Source organism: Doryrhamphus excisus, linkage group LG3 (assembly GCF_037039965.1).
Source record: "Doryrhamphus excisus strain RoL-2023G ecotype Guam linkage group LG3, RoL_Dexc_Guam_v1.1, whole genome shotgun sequence".
Classification (NCBI taxonomy): Eukaryota; Metazoa; Chordata; class Actinopteri; order Syngnathiformes; family Syngnathidae; genus Doryrhamphus; species Doryrhamphus excisus.
Genome location: NC_136359.1, coordinates 7,704,944 through 7,729,592, shown reverse-complemented (window position 1 = coordinate 7,729,592; position 24,649 = coordinate 7,704,944). Strand labels below are relative to the sequence as shown.

At 44.7% G+C, this 24,649-nt stretch overlaps 1 protein-coding gene across 1 annotated transcript; it reads left to right on the top strand.

Moving 5' to 3' along the window:
- The first annotated feature begins 671 nt into the window (after nucleotides 1-671).
- LOC131127582 (uncharacterized) lies at nucleotides 672-15,241 on the top strand. The gene is made up of 4 exons (XM_078789267.1): nucleotides 672-1,174; nucleotides 3,950-4,932; nucleotides 10,060-10,240; nucleotides 11,900-15,241. The coding sequence occupies exons 1-4, from the start codon at nucleotides 997-999 to the stop codon at nucleotides 13,642-13,644; spliced, it is 3,087 nt and encodes a 1,028-aa protein (XP_078645393.1). The 5' UTR covers nucleotides 672-996; the 3' UTR covers nucleotides 13,645-15,241.
- Nucleotides 15,242-24,649: the final 9,408 nt, after the last annotated feature.

Sequence of the window (24,649 nt, the reverse complement as noted above, 5' to 3'; positions counted from 1 at the left end):
TCATTGTCATCTCTTGCCTCCAAATGACACCCACTGGGATCACTGACCTAAAGAACAGGAGGTCAAATTCCAACAGTGGGAGAGTTCCAGAACTGTATGTACCTGAAAGTGATTATGTGTCCGGTGATTTGGCCGAGGCTGCTTGGTTCTACTTGATTAAATGTAGTGCATAGTTATATGAGTGAGACACAAAAATTAGGAGACAAACACACAGACAATCCTTCAATGGGCAAGACTCAATCTCACGATGCTTAGTCACTTAGGAGTGAGACAGCTAAATAAGCCACTACAGATCAGAGATTTTGAATAACAGCAACGTAACAAAGAGGGCAAAGACAGCTGTTGAAGTCGACAAAAACGCTATCAAAGCAGCAAGATGGCGTCCATAAACTGAAAACACGTCCCGTCACATGACCTGCGGGTCGTTTTCCTATTGGTAGGTTGTATAAGCAACATGGCGCCCACCCGTCTGACTAAAAGCAAATTTTCTATCAAACTGAACATTTGATATTAGTATACAATGTGCTATAAAGGACAAGGAGAGTGAAAATACATTGAATGTGTAACACAATAGCAGTCTTGCTAACTGCTTCCTGTTGTCGATGTCGCTCCTTCTCTCTCGTCCGAGAAAGTTCCTCCTCGTAGGACGCTATGGTTCTTTCCAACAGCGCCAATATTTCATCGGCGGCCGCCATCAGTCGCTCCTTCACCAACTCTTTCAGCATTTTGATGTTTGTTTATTCGGTGAAACTGGGTCGCCTTAGCCCTTTGTCCCGCGTCTGTGTTGCGAACTTCCATCTTTTTCTTCGTCGACGGAGGTTGTAAGAGCATCCAAGGATCCGTAGCGTCACACTGGTGCCACCTTGCAGCTGTGTGACGTCAAGCCCGCGGAGCGGCGGTGAAAACCTCAATCGAAGAAGAAAAAGGCGGAAGTTAGCAACGACGCGAGACAAAGGGCGAAGGCTACGACGTGCAAGCGACTCCAGGACATCGAAAATGCTGAAAGAGTTGGTGAAGGAGCGACTGATGGCGGCGGCCGATGAAATATTGGCGCTGTTTGAAAGAACCATAGCGTCCTACGAGGAGGAACTTTCTCGAACGAGAGAGGAGAAGGAGCGACATCGTCAACAACTGGAAGCTGTTAGCAAGACTGGGATTATGCTACACGTTGATGGTATGTTTACTTTACTCGGCCAACATTCTACGTTAAACATACTTTGAATGTTTTGTTTGCACAGCCCGGAGATGTCCTTGTTAAATCACAGTACAGTTAATATCAAATCCAAGATGGCGGCCCATGTACACAATATGCAAGTTTAAGCTGGACACATCATCATTTGTAGCTTACTTATGGTCATATGAATGATAATAAGGGTCACGTAAATAAAAAAAGCCCGGAGATGTCCTTGTTAAATCACAGTACAGTTAATATCAAATCCAAGATGGCGGCCCATGTACACAATATGCAAGTTTAAGCTGGACACATCATCATTTGTAGCTTACTTATGGTCATATGAATGATAATAAGGGTCACGTAAATAAAAGTCATGCCGTCAACAATTCAGTTCGTGTCCTGCAGGCGTCCAGCAGGTGAGGGAGGGGGGGAGCTCCGCTTTGAGGCAGGAGGATCCCCAGCCCCCCCACGTTAAAGAGGAAGAGGAGGAGCTGTGGATCACTCAGGAGGCAGAGGAGGCTGATCTCGCCACGTTGCCACTAAACGTTATCTCTGTGAAGACTGAAGAGCATGAAGACAAACCACCCGAGTCCTTGTGTTGTCATCACAGTCCAGGTGAGGAGAAGGGAGGGGCGGAGCCTCCAGGCAGCAGCGGAGGATCCCAAGCAGAGAAGCTCTTAGCTCCGCCATCAGATGGCGAGCACACCACGGATGGAGAAGCTCTGAGCAGCGATCCGGACTGTGAAGGAGGTACGAGGACTCCCGCTGGCAATGAAGACTGTAAAAAGAAGGCGGGTAAAAACCAGGTGACCTGCTCCGTTTGTGCTAAAAGCTTTTCTAAAAAGGCCAATTTGACTCGACACCTACAGACGCACACGGGAGAAAAACCCTTCATGTGCTCCATTTGTAGTCAAAGATTTTCCCTCAATGCAACGTTGGTGTCGCACAACAGGACACACACTGGGGAGAAACCTTTCACTTGCTCTGTTTGTGGGAAATGTTTTTCTCATAAGCGCTATTTGACTCAACACATTCGGACACACACGGGAGAAAAACCCTTTAGCTGCTCGGTTTGTAGAAAAAGATTCTCTCTGGGTGCAACTATGCTACTGCACATGCGAACACACACGGGAGAAAAACCATTTAGCTGCTCGGTTTGTGCCAAAAGATTCACTCAAAAGGTCGGCATGGTAGCACACATGAGAAAACACACTGGCGAAAAACCCTTTCATTGCTCCCTTTGTGGGAAAAGGTATTCTTACAAGAAAAGTTTGACAGCACACAACCATCTCTGCAGCAATCCACCAATCAGGCCTGTATGGTAGAGTGGCCAGACGAAAGCCACTCTTTAGTAAAAGGAACATGGCAGCCTGTCTGGAATTTGCCAAAAAGCACCTGAATGACTCTCAGACCATGAGAAACAAAATTCTCTGGTCTGATGAGACAAAGATTGAACTCTTTGATGTGAATGCCAGGCGCCATGTTTGGAGGAAACCAGGCACTGCTCATCACCAGGCCAATACCATCCCTACAGTGAAGCATGGTAGTGGCAGCATCATGCTGTGAGGATGTTTTTCAGCAGCAGGAACTGGCAGACTAGTCAGGATAGAAGGAAAAATGAATGCAGCAATATATAGAGATATCCTGGATGAAAACCTGCTCCAGAGCGCTCTTGACCTCAGTAGACTGGTCATGTACCTTCACCATATAGACAGTAGACATTAGCACACAGCCAAGATCTCAAAAGATTGGCTTCAGAACCACTCCGTGAATGTCCTGGAGTGGCCCAGCCAGAGTCCAGACTTGAATCCAATTGAACATCTCTGGAGAGATCTGAAAATGGCTGTGCACAGACGTCTCCCATCCAACCTGATGGAGCATAAGACTTATTGCAAAGAAGAATGGGCAAAACTGCCTAAAGATAGGTGTGCTAAACTTGTGGGATCATATTCAAAAAGACTTGAGGTTGTAATTGCTGCCAAAGGTGGATCAACAAAGTATTAAGCAAAGGCTGTGAATACTTATGTAAATGTGATTTTTTTGTTTTCTATTTTTAATAAATTCAAAACATGTCAAAAAAACCTTTTTTCACATTGTCATAATGGAGTATTTTGTGTAGAATTTTGAGGTAAGAGATTAATTTAATTCAGTTTGGAATGAGGCTGTAACATGACAAAATGTAGAAAAAGTGAAGCGCTGTGAATACTTTCCGGATGCACTGTCGGTATGACTATGAGTGTGAATGGTTGTTTGTCTATATGTGCCCTGTGATTGGCTGGCGACCAGTCCAGGGTGTACCCCGCCTCTCGCCCAAAGACAGCGGGGATAAGCTCCAGCACCCCTGCGACCCTCGTGAGGAAAAGCGGTAGAAAATGAATGAATGAATGAATGATGGAAGGACGTTGACAGCTTGTCAGCAGCAGAACACGCTGGGCTGTTTCTTAAAGGGCCAGCACATTCTAACATACGCATACAGTATATCTTCATATATTTACATGTGGAGGACAGAAGCTGCCATTTTACCACATGAATGTCAAACTATTAGGACAGTCAAATCATAAGAACAATTGATAAGAATAATACGGAAAATATTTGGCTAATTGGCTAATATTTACATTTTTGTCATGATCTGAAATCCAGAGGGCTTCTTGAAGGGCCCCCCACCTGACCCTAAAACTACACCCCCCAGTGGCCCCTGTCATTTGACACCAGAGGGCGCGTGTACCAAGACCCAAGTGAAACATCTCCAGGATAAAACGTGTTTGTGTCCTGCAGGCATGCAGCAGCTGATTGGTGGTCAAGAGGAACGCCCCCCTCAGACGCAGGTGGTGAGCTCCACGTTATCGCAGGAGGACCCCCAGACCCCCCACATTAAGGTGGAAGAGGAGGAGCTCTGGATCACCCGGGAGGCTGACGTCACCACGCTGCCACTGACTGTGGTCTCCGTGAAGACCGATGAACGGGAAGAACGACCCCAAGCAGATCAGCTCTCGTCTCCCCTTTCACGCGGTGAGAATGCGACGTCACACCTAGCTCAGGATGAAGACAGGGAGGGCACCCAGGAAGCCTTGAGCAGCAATACAGACGGTGGAGGCAATATGAGGCCTCCCGGGAGCTGGAGGAAGAAGGCAGGAAGGACAAGTTTCACCTGCTCCGTTTGCGCTAAAAGCTTTTCGTTTAAGAGCCTTTTGACTCAGCACATGAGAGGACACACCGGTGAAAAACCTTTTAGCTGTTCAGTATGCGATGAACAGTTCTCTCGAAAGTCATATTTGTCATCACACATGACAACGCACACCGGAGAGAAACCTTTTATTTGCTCCATTTGTGGGAAAGGCTTCTCTCATAGGTCTAACATGGCATCGCACATGAGAACCCACACAGGAGAGAAACCTTTTAGTTGCTCACTTTGTGGGAAAGGATTCTCTCAGCGGTCCAATATGGCTTCACACATGATCACCCACACTGGAGAAAAACCTTTTAGTTGCTCCATTTGTGGGAAAGACTTCTCTCAGCGGTCCAACATGGCTTCACACATGATCACCCACACTGGAGAAAGACCTTTTAGTTGCTCAGCTTGCGGTAAGGCATTCTCTCAAAAGTCAACCATGGCATCCCACATGAGAACACACACTGGAGAGAAACCTTTTTGTTGCTCAGTTTGTGGTGAGCAATTCTCTCGAAGGTCATACATGGTCTCTCACATGAGAAGACACAGAGAAGGACCAGAAGGGTTGGGGGCCGCCTCGAATGATGACGTGTGACCTTCAACAAGCTGTCTGCTGCAAGGTGACTGGTCTCTCTGACACCCATGCATCCCATAATGCAAAGTGATCACTACGCATAATCATCAAGTCATGTACACTCACAACATCTTTTAACATTTTTTCTCTGGAATAAAAACTCTATAACTAACATGGACCTGACCTGCCTTCAGCTATTATTAGGCTAGATTTGGGGGGGTGGGGGTACGTTTGTGACCTGATAGCCGCTGGGAAGTTTTCCGGAGAGCCCAACTTAATTCCTTCTGACTGAGCTCTTAGAAACTTGGAAAGTCTCTTTGGTGGCTCAGTCATCTGGTCAGGATGCCTCCCGGATGGGCTAGTCTGACCGGTGGGGGGCCTCGGGAAGACCCAGGTTCCTCGCCTGTGAACCCCTTTGGGATTTGCTGGGAGGATCTGGACCAAGTGGGCGGGCAGAGGCAAGTGCTCAGCTTTAAATGGGAACTGCACTGCCCAGCATTCCCAATTCTTAATTTCTTTCCCTTTTCTGTGCATCCTCGCACCGGAAAATTAGTGAATATGAGAAAGCTAATAAACTGATAAAGCTGATAAACCATTCTAGAAATCCCATCAACCTTGGAGAGCATTAAAGAGAAATTCGGCAACCTTGTCTTATACCTCGATTAAGTACAAATCTTCAGGAGGAACCTTCAGATAAAGCGACACTACTATCAATACCTATGTATATAGTCTGGACCATTTTTTAAAGCCACCTCCAAAGCCCAGGTGGCCCAGAGCTGTATATATGAACTCATGTTCCACAGAGGCAAATGCCTTGTAAAAATCTAAAAACAGAATGAGTGCTCCATCATCAACAAGATGTGAATAATCATATCCAGCACTAGACGGACATTGTCGGGTATGTGACGGCCTTTCATGAAACCTGACTGTGTAACTGAGATGATCTCTTCCAAACAAGGTCGTAGTCTTTTAGCATATAGGGACGTCAAAATGTTGTAGTCTGAATTCAGCAAAGTAATGGGTCTCCAATTTTCAATATCGAGAATATCCTTATTGGGTTTCGGCAAAACAGTGATGATGCCCTGTTTCATTGTTTCTGGTAATTGGCCTCTAGTTAGAGCTTCATTAAAGACACACAAAAGCAAATCTTTTAATCTCATTCCAAAACGTGTTGTAGAATTCAAAAGGTAAACCATCAGGGCCAGGACTTTTATTAACATTTTTATCAACATTTTAACAATGTTATCCATTTCATTTATTGTTATGGGGCTGTCACATTTGGCAGAGTTATAAGCAGATATTTCTGGTATGAAGGGATGAATTGTATGAAAAATCATTTACATTCCTCACTATCAAAAGATGAGTACAGATTTTGACAAAAGTTTGACACGTATGTTTTAATTGCTTCGTTATCAGAAATAAGAACATCATTTATGTAAAGTTTATCAATTCTTTTAGTAGACCCACGTTTCTTCTCCAAGCTATAAAAATAATTAGAATTTTTCTCCCCGTGTTCCAACCATTTGACTCTTGATCTATAAAAGCCCTTCTAGCCTTTCAATGAATATCTTATCTAGTTTATCTCTGAGTTCGTTTAATATAAATTTTTCACTTTCACTTAGAACACTTTTCCCAAGACTGCTGTTTATCCCTCTCAGAATCTCTTCATATTCTTTAGCTTTCTTTTTAGCAAGATCTTTACTAAAGACAATAGAAAAAACTCTCCATTCATGTTTCAACAATTCCCACTTCTGAGTGAAGGTAATTATTTTGTGAATGGACTGACAGTACGACTTATTGTTGTAATAGGGCACAGTTTAGTTTCCAGTATCCAGTATTACATCTAATCTGTTTGGATTGTGACAGTAGTAAGTAAATCCCAGCATGATCAGTCAGAGGTGCTGTTGCCATGCCACATGAGTGCAGGACATCATGCAAGGAGTCTGAAATCAGCCAAAGGTCAATCCTTGACTTCCTTGTCATATCCTTTTGGAACCATGTAAATGCAGTACCTGTATCTGGATGAAGAATCCTAAAAGGGTCTAGCAAAGACAAGTTATTGCAGAAGGTGTAGACTATTGGATTCATGGTATTATCATTTCTCTGTGGAAATCGGTCAAGGTTGGAGTTTGGTGCTTCGTTAAAGTCTCCTCCAATAATAAATGAGGCTGTAATAAATTGTTTGCTAACATGCAATATTTTTTGGGCTATTTTGTCAAAGAGCTTCACATTTGCCACTGAGATGTTGTAACATTACAAAGAAGAAAATACGTGTCATTCTGTTGTATTATTGTTATGATCCACCTGCCCTCCAAACAAAAATGAGTGTCAACAATGTTTCCCTGAAAATGTCTGTCAAACAAAATGGCGACCCCACCAGAGTGATTAGAGCCATGGCTAAAAAGAACTTTACCACCCCACTGTTGTTTCCAAAAAGCTTCATCCTTTTTACCCGAGTGTGTTTCTTGAAGAAAGTAGACATCTTTCTTCTGAGACTGACAAAACAAAAACAATGCTTTCTTTTTAGAGATGTCACGTATCCCTCGCGCATTAAGAGAAAAAAGAGATAGAACCATTAAAAAAAAGAAAAATTAATAGTACAATGTAATCAGGTTAAAGACCGTTTCTTGAAAAAAGTGCAAAACCACAGTGCACTTTGACATTAGCTTTAAGGTGCAAACATTGCATCAGTAACCATGTGGATCATAATAGTCAATCAAAATAGTAATTATTCCTCAGGAATCTTGGAGTCTGTAACGTCAACATCACACATAATGAAGGATATATAATAAAGAGTTTCGGTGTGATACTTATTTCAGGTCATCAGCAGAGAACCTCCTTCCATCAATGAAGGTGAAAGCTCCTCTGAATCCAGCTTTCTTCATTTGTCTCTGTGCTTCCTCCACAAGGGGCCACAGCTTGGCTCTTGCTTTTCTGTCGTGTTGTGTCAGGTCTTCGCTGATTTTTATCTTCTTCTGCTTGAGGATTTCAGAATTTTTGGCATCCACCCAAATACGATCCCGAACCGAGCGTGACACAAACTGCGCAGTGGTGCAACGAGGGTGCCCAGAGACATCGCCAGTGCCTTTCCGTTTCTTTGGATCCAATCTGTGTGCTATGTCCACTGAGCTTTGTAAAATGTTGGCCAAGTTCGGGGAGATGCTTGAGAAGAGCTCAGTTGCGGTTTTCTTGACATTTTCATCATCTTGTTCTGGAATTCCAGATATCTTGAGGTTCCAGCGGCGCTGATAAGCTTCCAGGTCATTCAACGTGGAACCAAGCTCTTTATTCTCCTTTGTCATAGCAGATATTTTCTGTTCTGCTTCATCCATCTTCAGCTCCATATTTTGTACTTTGATGTTAATCTCCTCCATTGAAGTTGACAAGTTTTGAATGTACTTGGTATTTTCACTTATTCCACTTTCCATTTTGATGATCTTCTGCAGCATGTATTGTTGTGTATCCCCGATCTTATTTATAGCCGCTAGTAGGGTCTGGTTGGAGACATCTTCGACGCTCTCCCGGAGAACAACTTTCTTCATTGGGCTGTTGGCTGGAGACCCGGACCTTCCTGCAGCATCCCAAATGTGGCTTGGCATCGTCATGGGCTAGTTTGATATTTGTAATATCAATGTCCATTGAAGAGGACGTCTTTGAGGACTCTCTTGTGCTTTTTTGTTTTGCCTTCATCGTGTTTTGTGGCCGTCAGCTAGCGTTAAGCTAGCTAGAAGCTCTAGATCAGGGGTGCTCACACTTTTTCAGCATGCGAGCTACTTTTAAAATGACCGAGTCAAAATGATCTACCCACTACAAAAATGCAAAACATCTATTTATTTTCAAATGTATTGAGGATTATTTGTACGTACAATGTATGTTGATGTACCTTACATAACCAAATGAGCCAATATTGCAAAACACACATAATTAACTATTAACATTTTTTGTAATTACCTGAGTTTACTTTGATGACTTGCACTGAATTGAATCAGCCAGGGATGCATAGTCCGGACAGTAGCTGCTGATAGCCAGGTTAGCCAGGCAAACGCACTTCGAAAAAGACATTGTGGAGAAAAAAAAAGTCCACCTCCCATTCCGTATGGAAGTGATATGTTTTTGCCTTTTTACTTGGTCCAGCTACTTCACTCATTTTAGTGACCATAAACTTTAGCGAGGGCTTAAAATCTGACGCAATTCGCCGACTAGCTTAGCACTTTGCATCGTTGTTTACGCATGAGCGGTGACCTAAAGGTCAAAATTCAGTTGTCATCTGATTGGTTGTCCTGTATGTCAATCAAGTAACGGGGATGGATGATAGGCTGACATGGTAAGTTCTGCTGCACTTAGAGACGTTGTTTGATTTGATTGGTCACCCGAAGGGCAACATTCAGTTGTCATCTGAATGGCTGCCCTGTATATCAATCAAGTGACGGCATTGATGCGAGGATGATATTTTTTTAATGTCACGCCGCGATCGACCAGTACCACCTCCGCGATCGACCGGTAGATCACGATCGACTTAATGAGCACCCCTGCTCTAGATGCTTAGTCGAATGCCGACGATAGTATTTACTTCCAAGACCCTACCTTCTTGATGCTGTTGTTGGTTCAGTTTTCACTAGTTCCTCGGTGGGGATGTCATAAAAAGTTTACGCAACTTATTTCTTGATATTAAAAGCTGTGCACTTGGTTTTGCAAAGTAGTGCGGCTGCGGAGTGAAAAGTGCGACTTACACCGACGCCATCTTGGCCCGGACTTTGGTAGCAGCAGTGTATCAGGATATGTTTGTGGGTACTGAACTGTAGTATTGATGCTTCCATGAATTGCCTTTTATTTATCGTCTACCTTTGTCTTCCACAATAGCCTTTATTCCTTTATTGACTTTATTCTGGAATTTCTTTGACATTGCTGCCAATTTTGTATGTTCAACGTATGTGTTCTGTTCAATAAAAAATACAAATTCAAAACTTTAAAAAAGATGGCGGCATTGTGACGTCGTGGATGCTTTACGGCTGAGCCGCCGTAAAACCACCTTGGAAGTCGTAAAAGCAGAGAGTTCGCCAATCTTCAAGGGGAGGAGAGGCGAGGCGAGGCGAAGCGAAGCGAGGCGGAAACGTTTCAGTTGCCTACTGGCTTCGATGAAACAAAATGCTGAAAGAGTTGGTGAAGGAACGACTAATGGCGGCGGCCGATGACATATTGGCGCTGTTTGAGAGAATGATAGCGTCCTACGAGGAGGAACTTTCTCGAACGAGAGAGGAGAAGGAGCGGCTTCGACAACAACTGGAAGCTGTTAGCAAGACTGGAGCTCTGCTACAACTCGGAGGTATGTTCAATGTCCTGCTTCTTTTGGGGCATTCTACTTGTGACCTGCTAGTGACCTGGCAGCGATGACGAAGATGTCGTTTTTAGCGACCTGGAGTGAGGCGGACGGCCGCCATGTTGATTCAGCAACCAAGCAACAGGACAGGGGTCTCAAACTCCATTTACCCGGGGGCCACTGGAGCTCGGTTGAGGCTGGGCCGCATCAGGTTTTCAAAAAAAAAATTATGCACGTTGGCAGTGTTTTGGTTCTGGTTTTCCAATCAATCGGTAATAAATAAATAAATCAAATAATAGTAAAACAGCAAATAAGAACAACTTAGGAAACCACATACAGTTGGTGGGTAGAGAAATGGTTGTTTTCAGATTCAAATGAACAGTATTAAGTTATTTAACCTTTAACATGAACATGAATGAAACGTCATCCTTTGAGTCAATGAGCAAGTTAGCATCCACTCAGCTCCATCAGTTAGCAGCGTCGGAACTTGAACCACATGTTTGATGGGCTGCTTTATCTTGTGACTTGTGTTCACACTTTTATTTCAAATATTTCCTGCATTTATTCTTAGCCAGGGCCATAAGCCAGTATCTTGACTGCTAATCCGATGTTGGAGTTGTTGGACAAGATAGCATTGACAGCATTGCCTTATTTATTGATTTGGACACAACAAACACACTATACTCACCAGAGACAGGTGGACAGGCACTTAGCAGCTGAAATAAAGCGCCTGGCGTTGGTTTCCTACCCGGAAATCATGGCGCAAACCCGAGCTAGCGGGTCCTCCAACTGAGCCTGAAGTGCCACTGGAAGCTGCGTGGACCAGGCGGAGCTCCAGTAAGAAGCGTTGGAACCAGCCGAGCTCTAGGAACCTCCAGAGGGTATCGTACCCAGAAATGACAGCGGAGCTTCGGACTTCCAGAGCAGTACAGCGCAGTGACGGTGGTGATCTCAGTCATGGATGATGAGGGAAAAAGCAAAACAGGTGGGCTCCCTTGCGTATGGGCGGGGCCAAGTGGTGTCAATTGTGTAATTTCTGGGTCCATGATACCATACAGCATCCATAGCAAACATTGAACTTTCATATCAAGGCGGGGGCCACAAACTAGCGTTTGCCCAAGGGCCACGAGTTTGAGACCCCTGTCTTTACAGATGCACAAACTGTCACGTAGTGTTCCTTGTTTTTATTTTCTAACGTTACATAATGAACAAATCATTCACTTGAAGGTCTTTCTTATTAGAACTACTATGACCCAGGGCGTCTTGGCCCCCATGCCAGTTCTCTCTACTGGAACCTCCGGTCTGCTATGGCCTTGTTCTGTGAGGACGGGCTTTGAAAGGAAAATCATTTTTCATACACCTCAACAGTGCTGCTCACAAACTAGATAATGCCTATTTTGGAGTAGGGACAATATAGACAGATTCCAACCAGGCCATCCTTTCCTCATCTTCACTGTGTGTGTGTAGTTTATTTGTCCATAGAATGTACACTCCAGGGGCGGGCCGACATAAGAATGACCCAATCAATGATGATGGAGTGGACGATCAATATATTTTTCATTGTACTTGCATGTCTGAGTGATGAACGCATGGACGTGTGCATGGACTTCCAGGAGAAACATCTCAGGGATTGTGTCTGAGCTATAGTCTCTTTGTGTCCTGCAGACATCGAGCAGCTGATTGGTTGTCAAGAAGAACGTTCCCCTCAGCCAAAGGAGGGTGGCTCCAGTCTGAAGCAGGAGGAGCCCTGCCCCCACCACCTGAAAGAGGAAGAACTGTGGATCACTCAGGAAGGAGAGGAGGTTGGTCTCATCACGGCGCGACTGACTGGTGTCTCCGTGAAGGCTGAAGACCAGGAAGACCAACCACCCGAGTCCTTATTTGTATCCATCAAACGTCCAGCAGATGATTGGTCGTCAAGGAGAACTACAGGGGGTGAGCTCCACTCTGAAGCAGGAGGACCCCCACCCCTCCTTGCGAAAGAGGAAGAGGAGGAACTGCGGATCACTCAGGAAGGAGAGGAGGCTGGTCTCACCACGGCGCCTCTGACTGGTGTCTCCGTGAAGACTGAAGAGCAGGAAGATGAGCCTCAAGCAGAGAAGCTCTTAGCTCCGCTATCAGACGGCGATGACGTAACGTCACACTCACCCGAGGAGGAGGACGCTCTGAGCGGTGATCCAGACCAGAAGACGGGTAAGAAAGGCTTTGCCTGCTCAGTTTGTGATAAAAGCTTTTCTTTCAAAAGCCGCTTGACGGAACATGTACGCCAACACGCAGGACAAACACCCTTGAGTTGTTCTTTTTGTGGCCGAACATTTGCCATCAGGTTCACGCTGATGCAACACATGAGAACGCACAGTGGACAAAAACCTTTTAGTTGTTCAGTTTGCAAGAGTAAATTTGCTCTGAGGTCCACTTTGATGCAACACATGGCGACGCACACTGGAGAAAAACCTTTCTGCTGCTCAGTCTGCGGCGGTACATTTGCTACAAGGTTCACTTTAATGCGACACATGAGAACGCACACAGGAGAAAAACCTTTCTGTTGTTCAGTTTGTGACTGTAAATTTGCGCTCAGGTCCACTTTGATGCAGCACATGGCGACGCACAACGGTGAAAAACGTTTTAGTTGTTCATGTTGTGGAAAACGTTTCTCTCTAAAGTCATATTTGGCATCACACATGAGAACCCACACAGGAGAAAAACCTTTTAGTTGTTCAATTTGTGGGAAAGGATTCTCTCACAGGTCTAATATGACATCACACACCAGAACCCACACGGGAGAAAAGCCTTTTCATTGTTTGATTTGTGGGAAAGGATTCTCTGAAAGGTCAACCATGGCACTCCACATGAGTGGCCACACGGGTGAAAAACCATTTAGTTGCTCAGTTTGTTGTAAAAAATTCCCCCTCAGGTCATATTTGGCGTCACACATGAAAACGCACACTGGAGAAAAACCTTTTAGTTGTTTAGTTTGTGGTAAAGGATTCTCTCATCGGTCTAATATGACATCGCACATGAGAACCCACACCGGAGAAAAACCTTATAGTTGTTCGGTTTGTGCGAAAGGATTTTCCGAAAGGTCAAGTATGGCCTTACACATGAGAACCCACACAGGAGAAAAACCCTTTAGTTGCTCAGTTTGCGGTCGACGATTCTCTCAGAGGTCAAGCATGGCATCACACATGAGAACCCACACAGGAGAAAAACCCTTCAGTTGCTCAGTTTGCGCTAAAAGGTTTTCTAAAAGGTCAAACATGGTCTACCACATGCGGACACACCGAGGAGAGAACGCTTGTCCGGAAGGGTTGGGCTCAGCCCGGGATGAGAAGGACTTGGAGGACGTAGCTTCATCTGGCAGTCAGCCCAAACATTACTGGAACCAGAAGGACTTTGAGTGGTCTTTCTGACGTGCATAGACGACCCACGCCGTCACCATCTACCGCTAAAGGGGGGGGGGGGTGTGCTCTCCTTTGTGCCATTCTCCTTGGCAAGAGAGTTCTCCTTGTTTGGGACAAAGAAACTGTTTTTCTCAAAGCTTTCTTTGTAAATATTCCTATGATGGAGCTTTCTTATAAAGTCCACTTCCAGAGACTATTCATTTGCTTTTAGAACGATCTGTGCTTCCCCTGCTTCTTTTGTTAACCGGACCATGATCAATTCCATGCCAACTGTGTGCGTGTTCCAAATAAATTCAACCAGGATTAGGAGTGTATATTTATGGGCTCTTTTTGTCTATTTAGCAGGATTTGGGCAGTTTAGCAACACTACTACATGCCTTTGTTAAGAAAAAGGAGCTATAATCTCTGTGATGGCTTTTTAAAGCAAGAGGGCAGCAGTGTGACGTCACAGATGCTCTGAAACCCAAAGAAGACGCGAGACAAAAGGTGATGCCGACTAAGTGTAATCGAGGAAAAAACATTGAAAATGCTGAAAGAGTTGGTGAGGGAACCCACGGCGACGGCTGGTTGAAAGAACCGTAGTGTCCTACGAGGAGGAACTTTTTTGATGACGAGAGAAGGAGCGGCTTCGACAACAACTGGAAGCTGCTAGCAAGACTGGAGCTTTGCTACAACTTGGAGGTATGTTCAATGTCCCGCTACTTTTAGAGCACTTCACAACGTGAACTGTAGACACATTGATGCTTCGTTCTAACGGATGAATGGCGTTCCTAAGTTTGCGAGTGGTGCTGTCCGTGTTTTCTCTATCGATACTTCCTTGTTGAGTTGACACGACCTCGCCACGTATGACGTGCTTTTCTCTACAAATATGAAGCATAATCTCCACTACAGCCTCTCCTGCTTCATCGGCTCTTCATCTTGGGCAGTCTGGACGTCCGGGCCAAGATGGCGTCGGTGTTAGTCGCACTTTTCACTCCACAGCCGCACTAATAAGAAGAAATAAGGTGTGTAAACTTTTTATGACATCCCCACCGAGGAACTAGTGAAAACTGAACCAACAACAGCATCAAGAAGGTAGGGCCTTGGAAGTAAATACTATCGTCTGCATTCGACTAAGCATCGAGAGCTTCCAGCCCATGACGATGCCAAGCCACATTTGGGATGCTGCAGGAAGGTCCGGGTCTCCAGCCAACAGCCCAATGAAGAAAGTTGTTCTCAGGGAGAGCGTCGAACCTCCAACCAGACCCTACTAGCGGCCATAAATAAGATTGGGTATACACAACAATACATGCTACAGAAGGTCATCAAAATGGAAAGTGGAATACGTAAGTGAAAATACCAAGTACATTCAAAACTTGTCAACTTCAATAGAGGAGATTAACATCAAAGTACAAAATATGGAGCTGAAGCTGGATGAAGCAGAACAGAAAATATCAAAAATTCTGAAATCCTCAAGCAGAAGAAGATAAAAATCAGCGAAGGCTGAAGCACGACAGAAAAGCAAGAGCCAAGCTGTGGCCCCTTGTGGAGGAAGCACGGAGACAGATGAAGAAAGCTGGATTCAGAGGAGCTTTCGCCTTCATTGATGGAAAGAGGTTCTCTGCTGATGACCTGAAATAAGTGTCACACCGAAACTCTTTATTATACAGTGAAGAAAATAAGTATTTGAACACCCTGCTATTTTGCTATTTCTCCCACTTAGAAATCATGGAGGGGTCTGAAATTTTCATCGTAGGTGCATGTCCACTGTGAGAGAGATAAACTAAAAAGAAAAATCCAGAAATCACAATGCATGATTTTTTAACAATTTATTTGTGTGATACAGCTGCAAATAAGTATTTGAACACCTGTGTATCATCTAGAATTCTGACCCTGAAAGACCTGTTAGTCTGCCCATTAGAAGTCCACCTGCACTCCATGTATCATCCTGAATCAGATGCACCTGTTTGAGGTTGTTAGCTGCATAAAGACACCTGTCCACCCCATACAATCAGTAAGACTTTAACTTGTAACATGGCGAAGACCAAAGAGCTGTCCAAAGACACCAGAGACAAAATTGTACACCTCCACAAGGCTGGAAAGGGCTACGGAGCAATTACCAAGCAGCTTGGTGAAAAAAGGTCCACTGTTGGAGCTATCATTAGAAAATGGAAGAAGCTAAACATGACGGTCAATCTCAATCGGAGTGGAGCCCCATGCAAGATATCACCTCGTGGGGTCTCAATGATTCTAAGAAAGGTGAGGAATCAGCCCAGAACTACACGACAGGACTTGGTCAATGACCTGAAAAGAGCTGGGACCACCGTTTCCAAGGTTACTGTAGGTAATACACTAAGACGTCATGATGTGAAATCATGCATGGCACGAAAGGTTCCCCTGCTTAAACCAGCACATGTCAAGGCCCGTCTTAAGTTTGCATATGACCATTTGGATGATACAGAGGAGTCATGGGAGAAAGTTTTATGGTCAGATGAGACCAAAATAGAACTTTTTGGTCATAATTCCAATAAGCGTGTTTGGAGGAAGAAGAATGAAGAGTACAATCCGAAGAACACCATCCCTACTGTGAAGCATGGGGGTGGTAGCATCATGCTTTGGGGGTGTTTTTCTGCACATGGGACAGGACGAGTGCACTGCATTAAAGAGAGGATGACTGGGGCCGTGTATTGTGAGATTTTGGGGAACAACCTCCTTCCCTCTGTCAGAGCATTGAAGATGGGTCGTGGCTGGGTCTTCCAACACGACAACGACCCGAAGCACACAGCCAGGAAAACCAAGGAGTGGCTCCGTAAGAAGCATATCAAGGTTCTAGCATGGCCCAGCCAGTCTCCAGACCTGAACCCAATCGAAAATCTTTGGAGGGAGCTCAAACTCCGTGTTTCTCAGCGACAGCCCAGAAACCTGACTGATCTAGAGAAGATCTGTGTGGAGGAGTGGGCCAAGATCCCTCCTGCAGTGTGTGCAAACCTGGTGAAAAACTACAGGAAACGTTTGACCTCTGTAATAGCAAACAAAGGCTACTGTACCAAATATTAACATTCATTTTCTCAGGTGTTCAAATACTTATTAGCAGCTGTATCACACAAATAAATTGTTAAAAAATCATGCATTGTGATTTCTGGATTTTTCTTTTTAGTTTATCTCTCTCACAGTGGACATGCACCTACGATGAAAATTTCAGACCCCTCCATGATTTCTAAGTGGGAGAAATAGCAAAATAGCAGGGTGTTCAAATACTTATTTTCTTCACTGTATATCCTTCATTATGTGTGATGTTGACGTTACAGACTCCAAGATTCCTGAGGAATAATTACTATTTTGATTGACTATTATGATGCACATGGTTACTGATGCAATGTTTGCACCTTAAAGCTAATGTCAAAGTGCACTGTGGTTTTGCACTCTTTTCAAGAAACGGTCTTTAACCTGATTACATTGTACTATTAATCTTTCATTTTTTCTTTTTTATGGTTCTATCTCTTTTTTCTCTTAATGCGAGATGAGGGATACGTGACATCTCTAAAAAGAAAGCATTGTTTTTGTTTTGTCAGTCTCAGAAGAAAGATGTCTACTTTCTTCAAGAAACACTCGGGTAAAAAGGATGAAGCTTTTTGGAAACAACAGTGGGGTGGTAAAGTTCTTTTTAGCCATGGCTCTAATCACTCTGGTGGGGTTGCCATTTTGTTTGACAGAAATTTTCAGGGAAACATTGTTGACACTCATTTTTGTTTGGAGGGCAGGTGGATCATAACAATAATACAACAGAATGACACGTATGTTCTTCTTTGTAATGTTACAACACCTCAGTTGCAAATGTGAAGCTCTTTGACAAAATAGCCCAAAAAATATTGCATGTTAGCAAACAATTTATTACAGCCTCATTTATTATTGGAGGAGACCTTAACGAAGCACCAAACTTGACCGATTTCCACAGAGAAATGATAATACCATGAATCCAATAATCTACACCTTCTGCAGTAACTTGTCTTTGCTAGACCCCTTTAGGATTCTTCATCCAGATACAGGTACTGCATTTACATGGTTCCAAAAGGATATGACAAGGAAGTCAAGGATTGACCTTTGGCTGATTTCAGACTCCTTGCATGATGTCCTGCACTCATGTGGCATGGCAACAGCACCTCTGACTGATCATGCTGGGATTTACTTACTACTGTCACAATCCAAACAGATTAGATGTAATACTGGAAACTAAACTGTACCCTATTACAACAATAACAACAATAAGTCGTACTGTCAGTCCATTCACAAAATAATTACCTTCACTCAGAAGTGGGAATTGTTGAAACATGAATGGAGAGTTTTTTCTATTGCCTTTAGTAAAGATCTTGCTAAAGAATATGAAGAGATTCTGAGAGGGATAAACAGCAGTCTTATTTTTATAGCTTGGAGAAGAAACGTGGGTCTACTAAAAGAATTGATAAACCTTACATAAATGATGTTCTTATTTCTGATAACAAAGCAATTAAAACATACGTGTCAAACTTTTGTCAAAATCTGTACTCCTCATCTTTTGATAGTGAGGAATGTAAATGATTTTTCATACAATTCATCCCTTCATACCAGAAATATCTGCTTATAACTCTGCCAAATGTGACAGCCCCATAACAATAAATGAAATGGATAACATTGTAAACAAAGCACCCCTTAATAAAAGTCCTGGCCCTGATGGTTTACCTTTTGAATTCTACATAACGTTTTGGAATGAGATCAAAGATTTGCTTTTGTGTGTCTTTAATGAAGCTCTAACTAGAGGCCAATTACCAGAAACAGTGAAACAGGGCATCATCACTGTTTTGCCGAAACCCAATAAGGATATTCTCGATATTGAAAATTGGAGACCCATTACTTTGCTGAATTCAGACTACAACATTTTGACGTCCCTATATGCTAAAAGACTACGACCTCGTTGGGAAGAGATCATCTCAGTTACACAGTCAGGTTTCATGAAAGGCCGTCACATACCTGACAATGTCCGTCTAGTGCTGGATATGATAGATTATTCACATCGTGTTGATGATGGAGCACTCATTCTGTTTTTAGATTTTTACAAGGCATTTGACTCTGTGGAACATGAGTTCATATACAGTGCATCCGGAAAGTATTCACAGCGCTTCACTTTTTCTACATTTTGTCATGTTACAGCCTCATTCCAAACTGAATTAAATTAATCTCTTACCTCAAAATTCTACACAAAATACTCCATTATGACAATGTGAAAAAAGTTTTTTTTTACATGTTTTGAATTTATTAAAAATAGAAAACAAAAAATTTACATAAGTATTCACAGCCTTTGCCATGAAGCTCAAAATTGAGCTCAGGTGCATCTTTTTTCCTCTGATCATCCTTGAGATCTTTCTACAGCTTAATTGGAGTCCACCTGCAGTAAATTCAGTTGATTGGACGTGATTTGGAAATATAATAACTGTCTATATAAGGTCCCACAGTTGACTGTGCATGTCAGAGCACAAACACCAAGCATGAAGTCAAAAGAACTGTCTGTAGACCTGCGAGACAGGATTGTCTTGAGGCACAAATCTGGGGAAGGATACAGAAAAATGTCTGCTGCTTTGAAGGTCCCAATGAGCACAGTGGCCTCCATTTGTAAATGGAAGATGTTTGGAACCACCAGGACTCTTCCTAGAGCTGGCCGGCCTTCTAAACTGAGCGATCGGGGAAGAAGGGCCTTAGTCAGGGAGGTGACCAAGGCCCCGATGGTCACTCTGTCAGAGCTCCAGCGTTCCCCTGTGGAGAGAGGAGAGCCTTCCAGAAGGACAACCATCTCTGCAGCAATCCACCAATCAGGCCTGTATGGTAGAGTGGCCAGACGAAAGCCACTCCTTAGTAAAAGGAACATGGCAGCCCGTCTGGAATTTGCCAAAAAGCACCTGAATGACTCAGACCATGAGAAACAAAATTCTCTGGTCTGACGGCTTTTGACGTCTGAAGGAAGAGTCCTGGTGGTTCCAAACGTCTTCCATTTACGAATAATGGAGGCCACTGTGCTCATTGGGACCTTCAAAGCAGCAGACATTTTTCTGTATCCTTCCCCAGATTTGTGCCTCAAGACAATCCTGTCTCGCAGGTCTACAGACAGTTCTTTTGACTTCATGCTTGGTGTTTGTGCTCTGACATGCACAGTCAACTGTGGGACCTTATATAGACAGTTATTATATTTCCAAATCACGTCCAATCAACTGAATTTACTGCAGGTGGACTCCAATTAAGCTGTAGAAAGATCTCAAGGATGATCAGAGGAAAAAAGATGCACCTGAGCTCAATTTTGAGCTTCATGGCAAAGGCTGTGAATACTTATGTAAATGTGATTTTTTTATTTTCTATTTTTAATAAATTCAAAAAAGTAAAAAAAAAAACCTTTTCACATTGTCATAATGGAGTATTTTGTGTAGAATTTTGAGGTAAGAGATTAATTTAATACAGTTTGGAATGAGGCTGTAACATGACAAAATGTAGAAAAAGTGAAGCGCTGTGAATACTTTCCGGATGCACTGTATACAGCTCTGGGCCACCTGGGGTTTGGAGGTGGCTTTAAAAAATGGTCCAGACTATATATATAGTATATAGGTATTGATAGTAGTGTCACTTTATCTGAAGGTTCCTCCCGAAGATTTGTACTTAATCGAGGTATAAGACAAGGTTGCCCAATTTCTCCTTTTTTGTTTTTAATTGCAGCTGAGATGTTGAACCTACACATTGTAAACTGTATTCATGTGCAAGGGATCAGTATTGGAGAGCACTCATTATTAATTAGTCAACTAGCAGAGGATGCGTGTATATTTCTAAGAAATGATCAGCAGATCCCATCAGCCTTGGAGGGTTTGGATGCTTTTTCCAAGACTTCTGGTTTAGTCATCAATAGAAAGAAATGTGAAATTTTGTTCATTCATGAGACAGACAAGCAATCGGTCTGTGGAATTACTGTTAAAAACTCTCTTCGGCATCTTGGTGTTGCAATCCATAGGTCTACAAGTGAGCGGCTAACTGAGAACTTCTCTCCAAAAGTGGAAATATATATATTCTATATTCAGCTGTTGGCTTCAGAAGGACCTCACCTTACAAGGAAGGATAATGCTCTCCAAGGCTGATGGGATTTCTAGAATGGTTTATCCTGCCCTATCACTATATGTTGACAGAAAAACATCCTCCGCCATCAACACTACTGTAGCAGCATAGGAGTATATCCATATCTCCCTATGCAGCGTGTTCCGTTAAACAGAGCTCACTGCTGGCCAATCATTGTGTAGGTGGAGAGTATTTAAGCAGCGCTCCTCTCACTGCTTCTTCCTTTGCACTTCCGTCTGTGTACTTCCGGGTCAAGTGTCCAACTGAGACAGAGTGATCGGTGTGCTGCTGGGGTATACGTGTCTTTCGGCGTCCTATTGTGGTGAGTGTTATCTCTCCCTCTCTCTCCGTTGCTGTGCATGCTCATAGCTTGCTAATGCTAGTGTGGTCATAGGTGAGACGCCCGTAGCCGCCTGGGTTTACTACCTCCCTCGCTCCTTTTCATGTGCCTGTGTGTCTGCTGAGAAGGTATGTAGGGTTATTAACATAGGTCGTAACCGCACCATTGTCCACCTGGTAAGCCTCAGCACCTGATTAGGTTTCCCTCTTCCCCTTCTTGTGTGTGTGGTATTTTAAAAAGATGTTAAGACTTGTTAATAAAATCTATTAATTTTTTTATAATGTGAACCGTGTCTCCAGCCTCATGAGTATAATGAACCTGTGTATGCTTTAAGAGGGAAAAGAAAAAGAAATTGACTCTCTGGGTGAAATTCCCAGGGTGGCGTTGTCTGGTCCTCGAAAATCTCTGGTGTAAGCCAGTATTCTTCCACTCCCTACCACTGCCACAAACTTGGCGTTGTCGGCAGGATCTACTCAATTGCAAGGCTGAGACGTGTGTTCCTTTTGTTTTTGTTTTTTTTTACTTTCTGATTGTCTTGTGTATTGATTTTGTTTGTTTTTGGTCCTGACAGATTGGAGAGCTTGGAGACAAAGCAGCGGTAATTCACAGCGGATCCCTGTGACAGTCCTGGTGAGACTCTGTTTCAGCAGGTTTTTTTTTTTTTTTGTGGTACTGTTGCGCCATACTAACTACCTGTAGTATACTGATTTTGCTGTAGTTATGGAGGAAGAGATTCAGGAACTCAGAAATGTAATTGCACAGTTAAAAGCTGACAATGAGCGGTTGCGACAGGAACAGGCTGGGCCTAGTGCTCCTCCTTCTACTTCTGCGCCACCTTCTGTCCCCTCCACGTCTCGTGTCTCTGTACCAGAGAGACTCATTTTTGTGCCTAGAGATAGGAAGTGTCCAGTCTTTAGGGGAAAGGTAGGTATAGGTTTGAGTGAGTGGAAAGAGGAGATGCAGGCGTGTATGAGAGCCCGGCATCTATCCCGGTCTGACCAGGCATTCTTCCTGTTTGATCACTTAGAGGGTGAGGCTAGAGATGAGATAAAGTATCGCTCTAGCGCGGAGAGAGAGGATCCTGATCGCATACTTGCCATTTTACAGGAGCTGTACGGGTGTTCAGATTCTTATGTTGCACTGCAGGAGGCTTTCTTCTATAGGAAGCAGACAGAGGGGGAGACTATTCAAGAGTTTTCCCTCGCTTTGATGGGTCTCATGGAGAGGGTGAAGCAACGTGCCCCGGCCGGTATGTTGAACTCTGAAGTCCTCCTGAGGGACCAGTTTGTTGAGCAGGTGTTCAACAGTTCCCTGTGTCGTGAGCTGAAGCAGTTGGTGCGTAGACAGCCTAATTCCACCTTGCTTGATGTTAGGGCAGAGGCGATCCAGTGGGGGCGCGAAGGGTTGCCTGGTGGCGCAAGAGGCCGTAGTTACTCCGTCCCCCTAATGTTTGGTGTTCAGTATGGGGTTCATGGTGGTCCTCAGGTGTCTGTCCCCTCGTCTTCCGTATCAGAGATGAGTGAGATGAAAGAAATGCTAAAACATCAGCAAGAGCAGCTCAATCAGCTCACTGAGAGCCTTGCTCGGCTGCAGAATCCCCAGCAGTACAACCGCCCACCTCGTACTGGTCCCATAGTGTGCTTGCGCTGTAATCAGCCTGGTCATATTGCCCGACATTGTGACGGAACGCGTGTTTCTTCCCGCTCACAGGTCCCCTCCCGACCCCCTCCTACCCCTGGTAGGCAGTCCCACAACGCTCCGGTGTCGGAAAACTAGTGCCCACCGAACTGCAGAGCCACAGTTTGGGTGGGGCCGCCACAGGAGGTTTCAGATAGCTTTGAGTCTTCTAAGCTGATTTCATCTTGTCCCCATCTAGATGTGGACATGGGTGGAGTTAAGGTTCCCTGTTTGGTAGACACGGGTTCCATGGTCACCACGATTTCTGAGGGCTTTTTCTGCCAGTATTTCGAGCCTTGGGGTCAGGAGCGCCTGCGGTCGTGTCACTGGTTGGAGCTCAAGGCTGCTAATGGTTTGGCTATCCCCTATCTTGGCTACCTAGAGCTTGAGGTGGAGCTTTGTGGTAAGTTGATGCCCCACTGTGGAGTGTTGGTGGGAAGGGACCCCCCTGATGGTGCACCTGCCCGGGTGCCTGGTGTTTTAGGGATGAATGTGATGCGCAAGTGTTACCACGAGCTTTTTGTGCAACATGGCGCTACTTTGTTTTCGCAGCCTTGTGTTTTGGAGGCCCCCAGGCCTGTTATGCAGGCCCTACAGCAGTGCCACGTTGACAGCACTCGGACCCCTCGTGACGTTCCAGGACAAGTAAAGATCAGAGGTAAGAGAACCTGGCGGATCCCTGGCGGAGCCATGAAAGTTGTGACTGCCACCTGTTCAGCGCAGTACGCTGGTTCCACTGTCCTCTTTGAGCCCTCTGATTCTGGTTTGCCTGCTGGGTTGCTTGCGTCCCCTGCCCTGGTCCGAGTAGTCAGAGGTACAGCCTACATACCTGTTGTTAATGTGGGCACCACCGAGGTGTTGTTGCATCCCCGTACAGCTGTTGGCACGCTGGACTTTGTGAATGTGGTCAGTCTGCCTGCAGGGGTCACCGAGGTGCCATCAGGTGTGGCCACTCTGTCCTCCCAGACAGCTGTTCCCAGTGTGCAACAGCAGCTGGGAGACATGGACCTGTCCTCATTGTCCGCTGAGGAGCAAGGTAGGGTGAGGTCTGTGCTTCAGCAGTACACCCCTGTATTTTCAGCCCACGAGGGAGACCATGGGTGTACCAACCTCATCTCCCACGACATTCCTCTGGTTGATAATGTCCCGGTCCGGCAGCGCTACAGGCGTATTCCACCCTCTGAGTATGAGGTCGTAAAGGAGCACATTAACCAGCTGCTGTCATCCCAGGTCATTCGGGAGAGCAGTGGCCCCTATGCGTCTCCTATCGTGTTAGTGAGGAAGAAAGATGGTTCAATTCGCATGTGTGTTGACTACAGGCAGCTCAACAGTAAAACCCATAAGGATGCCTTCCCTCTACCACGCATAGAGGAGTCCCTGGATGCTCTGTGTGGTGCTCGCTGGTTCTTGACCCTGGACTTGGCTAGTGGTTACAACCAAGTCCCAGTTACTGAGGCAGATCGGGCCAAGACTGCCTTTTGCACACCCTTCGGCCTGTTTGAGTGGAACAGAATGCCCTTTGGGCTCTGTAACGCCCCCAGTACCTTTCAGAGGTTAGTGCAGCGTATCTTTGGTGATCAGCAGTGTCAGTCATTATTGTTGTATCTGTATGATATCGTTGTGTTCTCCTCCACTATAGAACAACACCTGGAGAGGCTGAAGTTGGTCCTAGGCCGATTACAGCAGGAGGGCCTCAAGGCAAAGCTCAGTAAGTGCTCCTTCTTCCAGAGAGAAGTGAGTTACTTAGGCCATGTGATTTCTGGTGAGGGTGTCTCCACCGATCCGAGCAAAATTGAAGTGGTCGCCAACTGGCCAATTCCCACTACTGTCTCGGAGTTACGCTTTTTTCTCGGGTTCGCCAGTTATTACAGGCGGTTTGTGGAGGGTTTTGCCAAG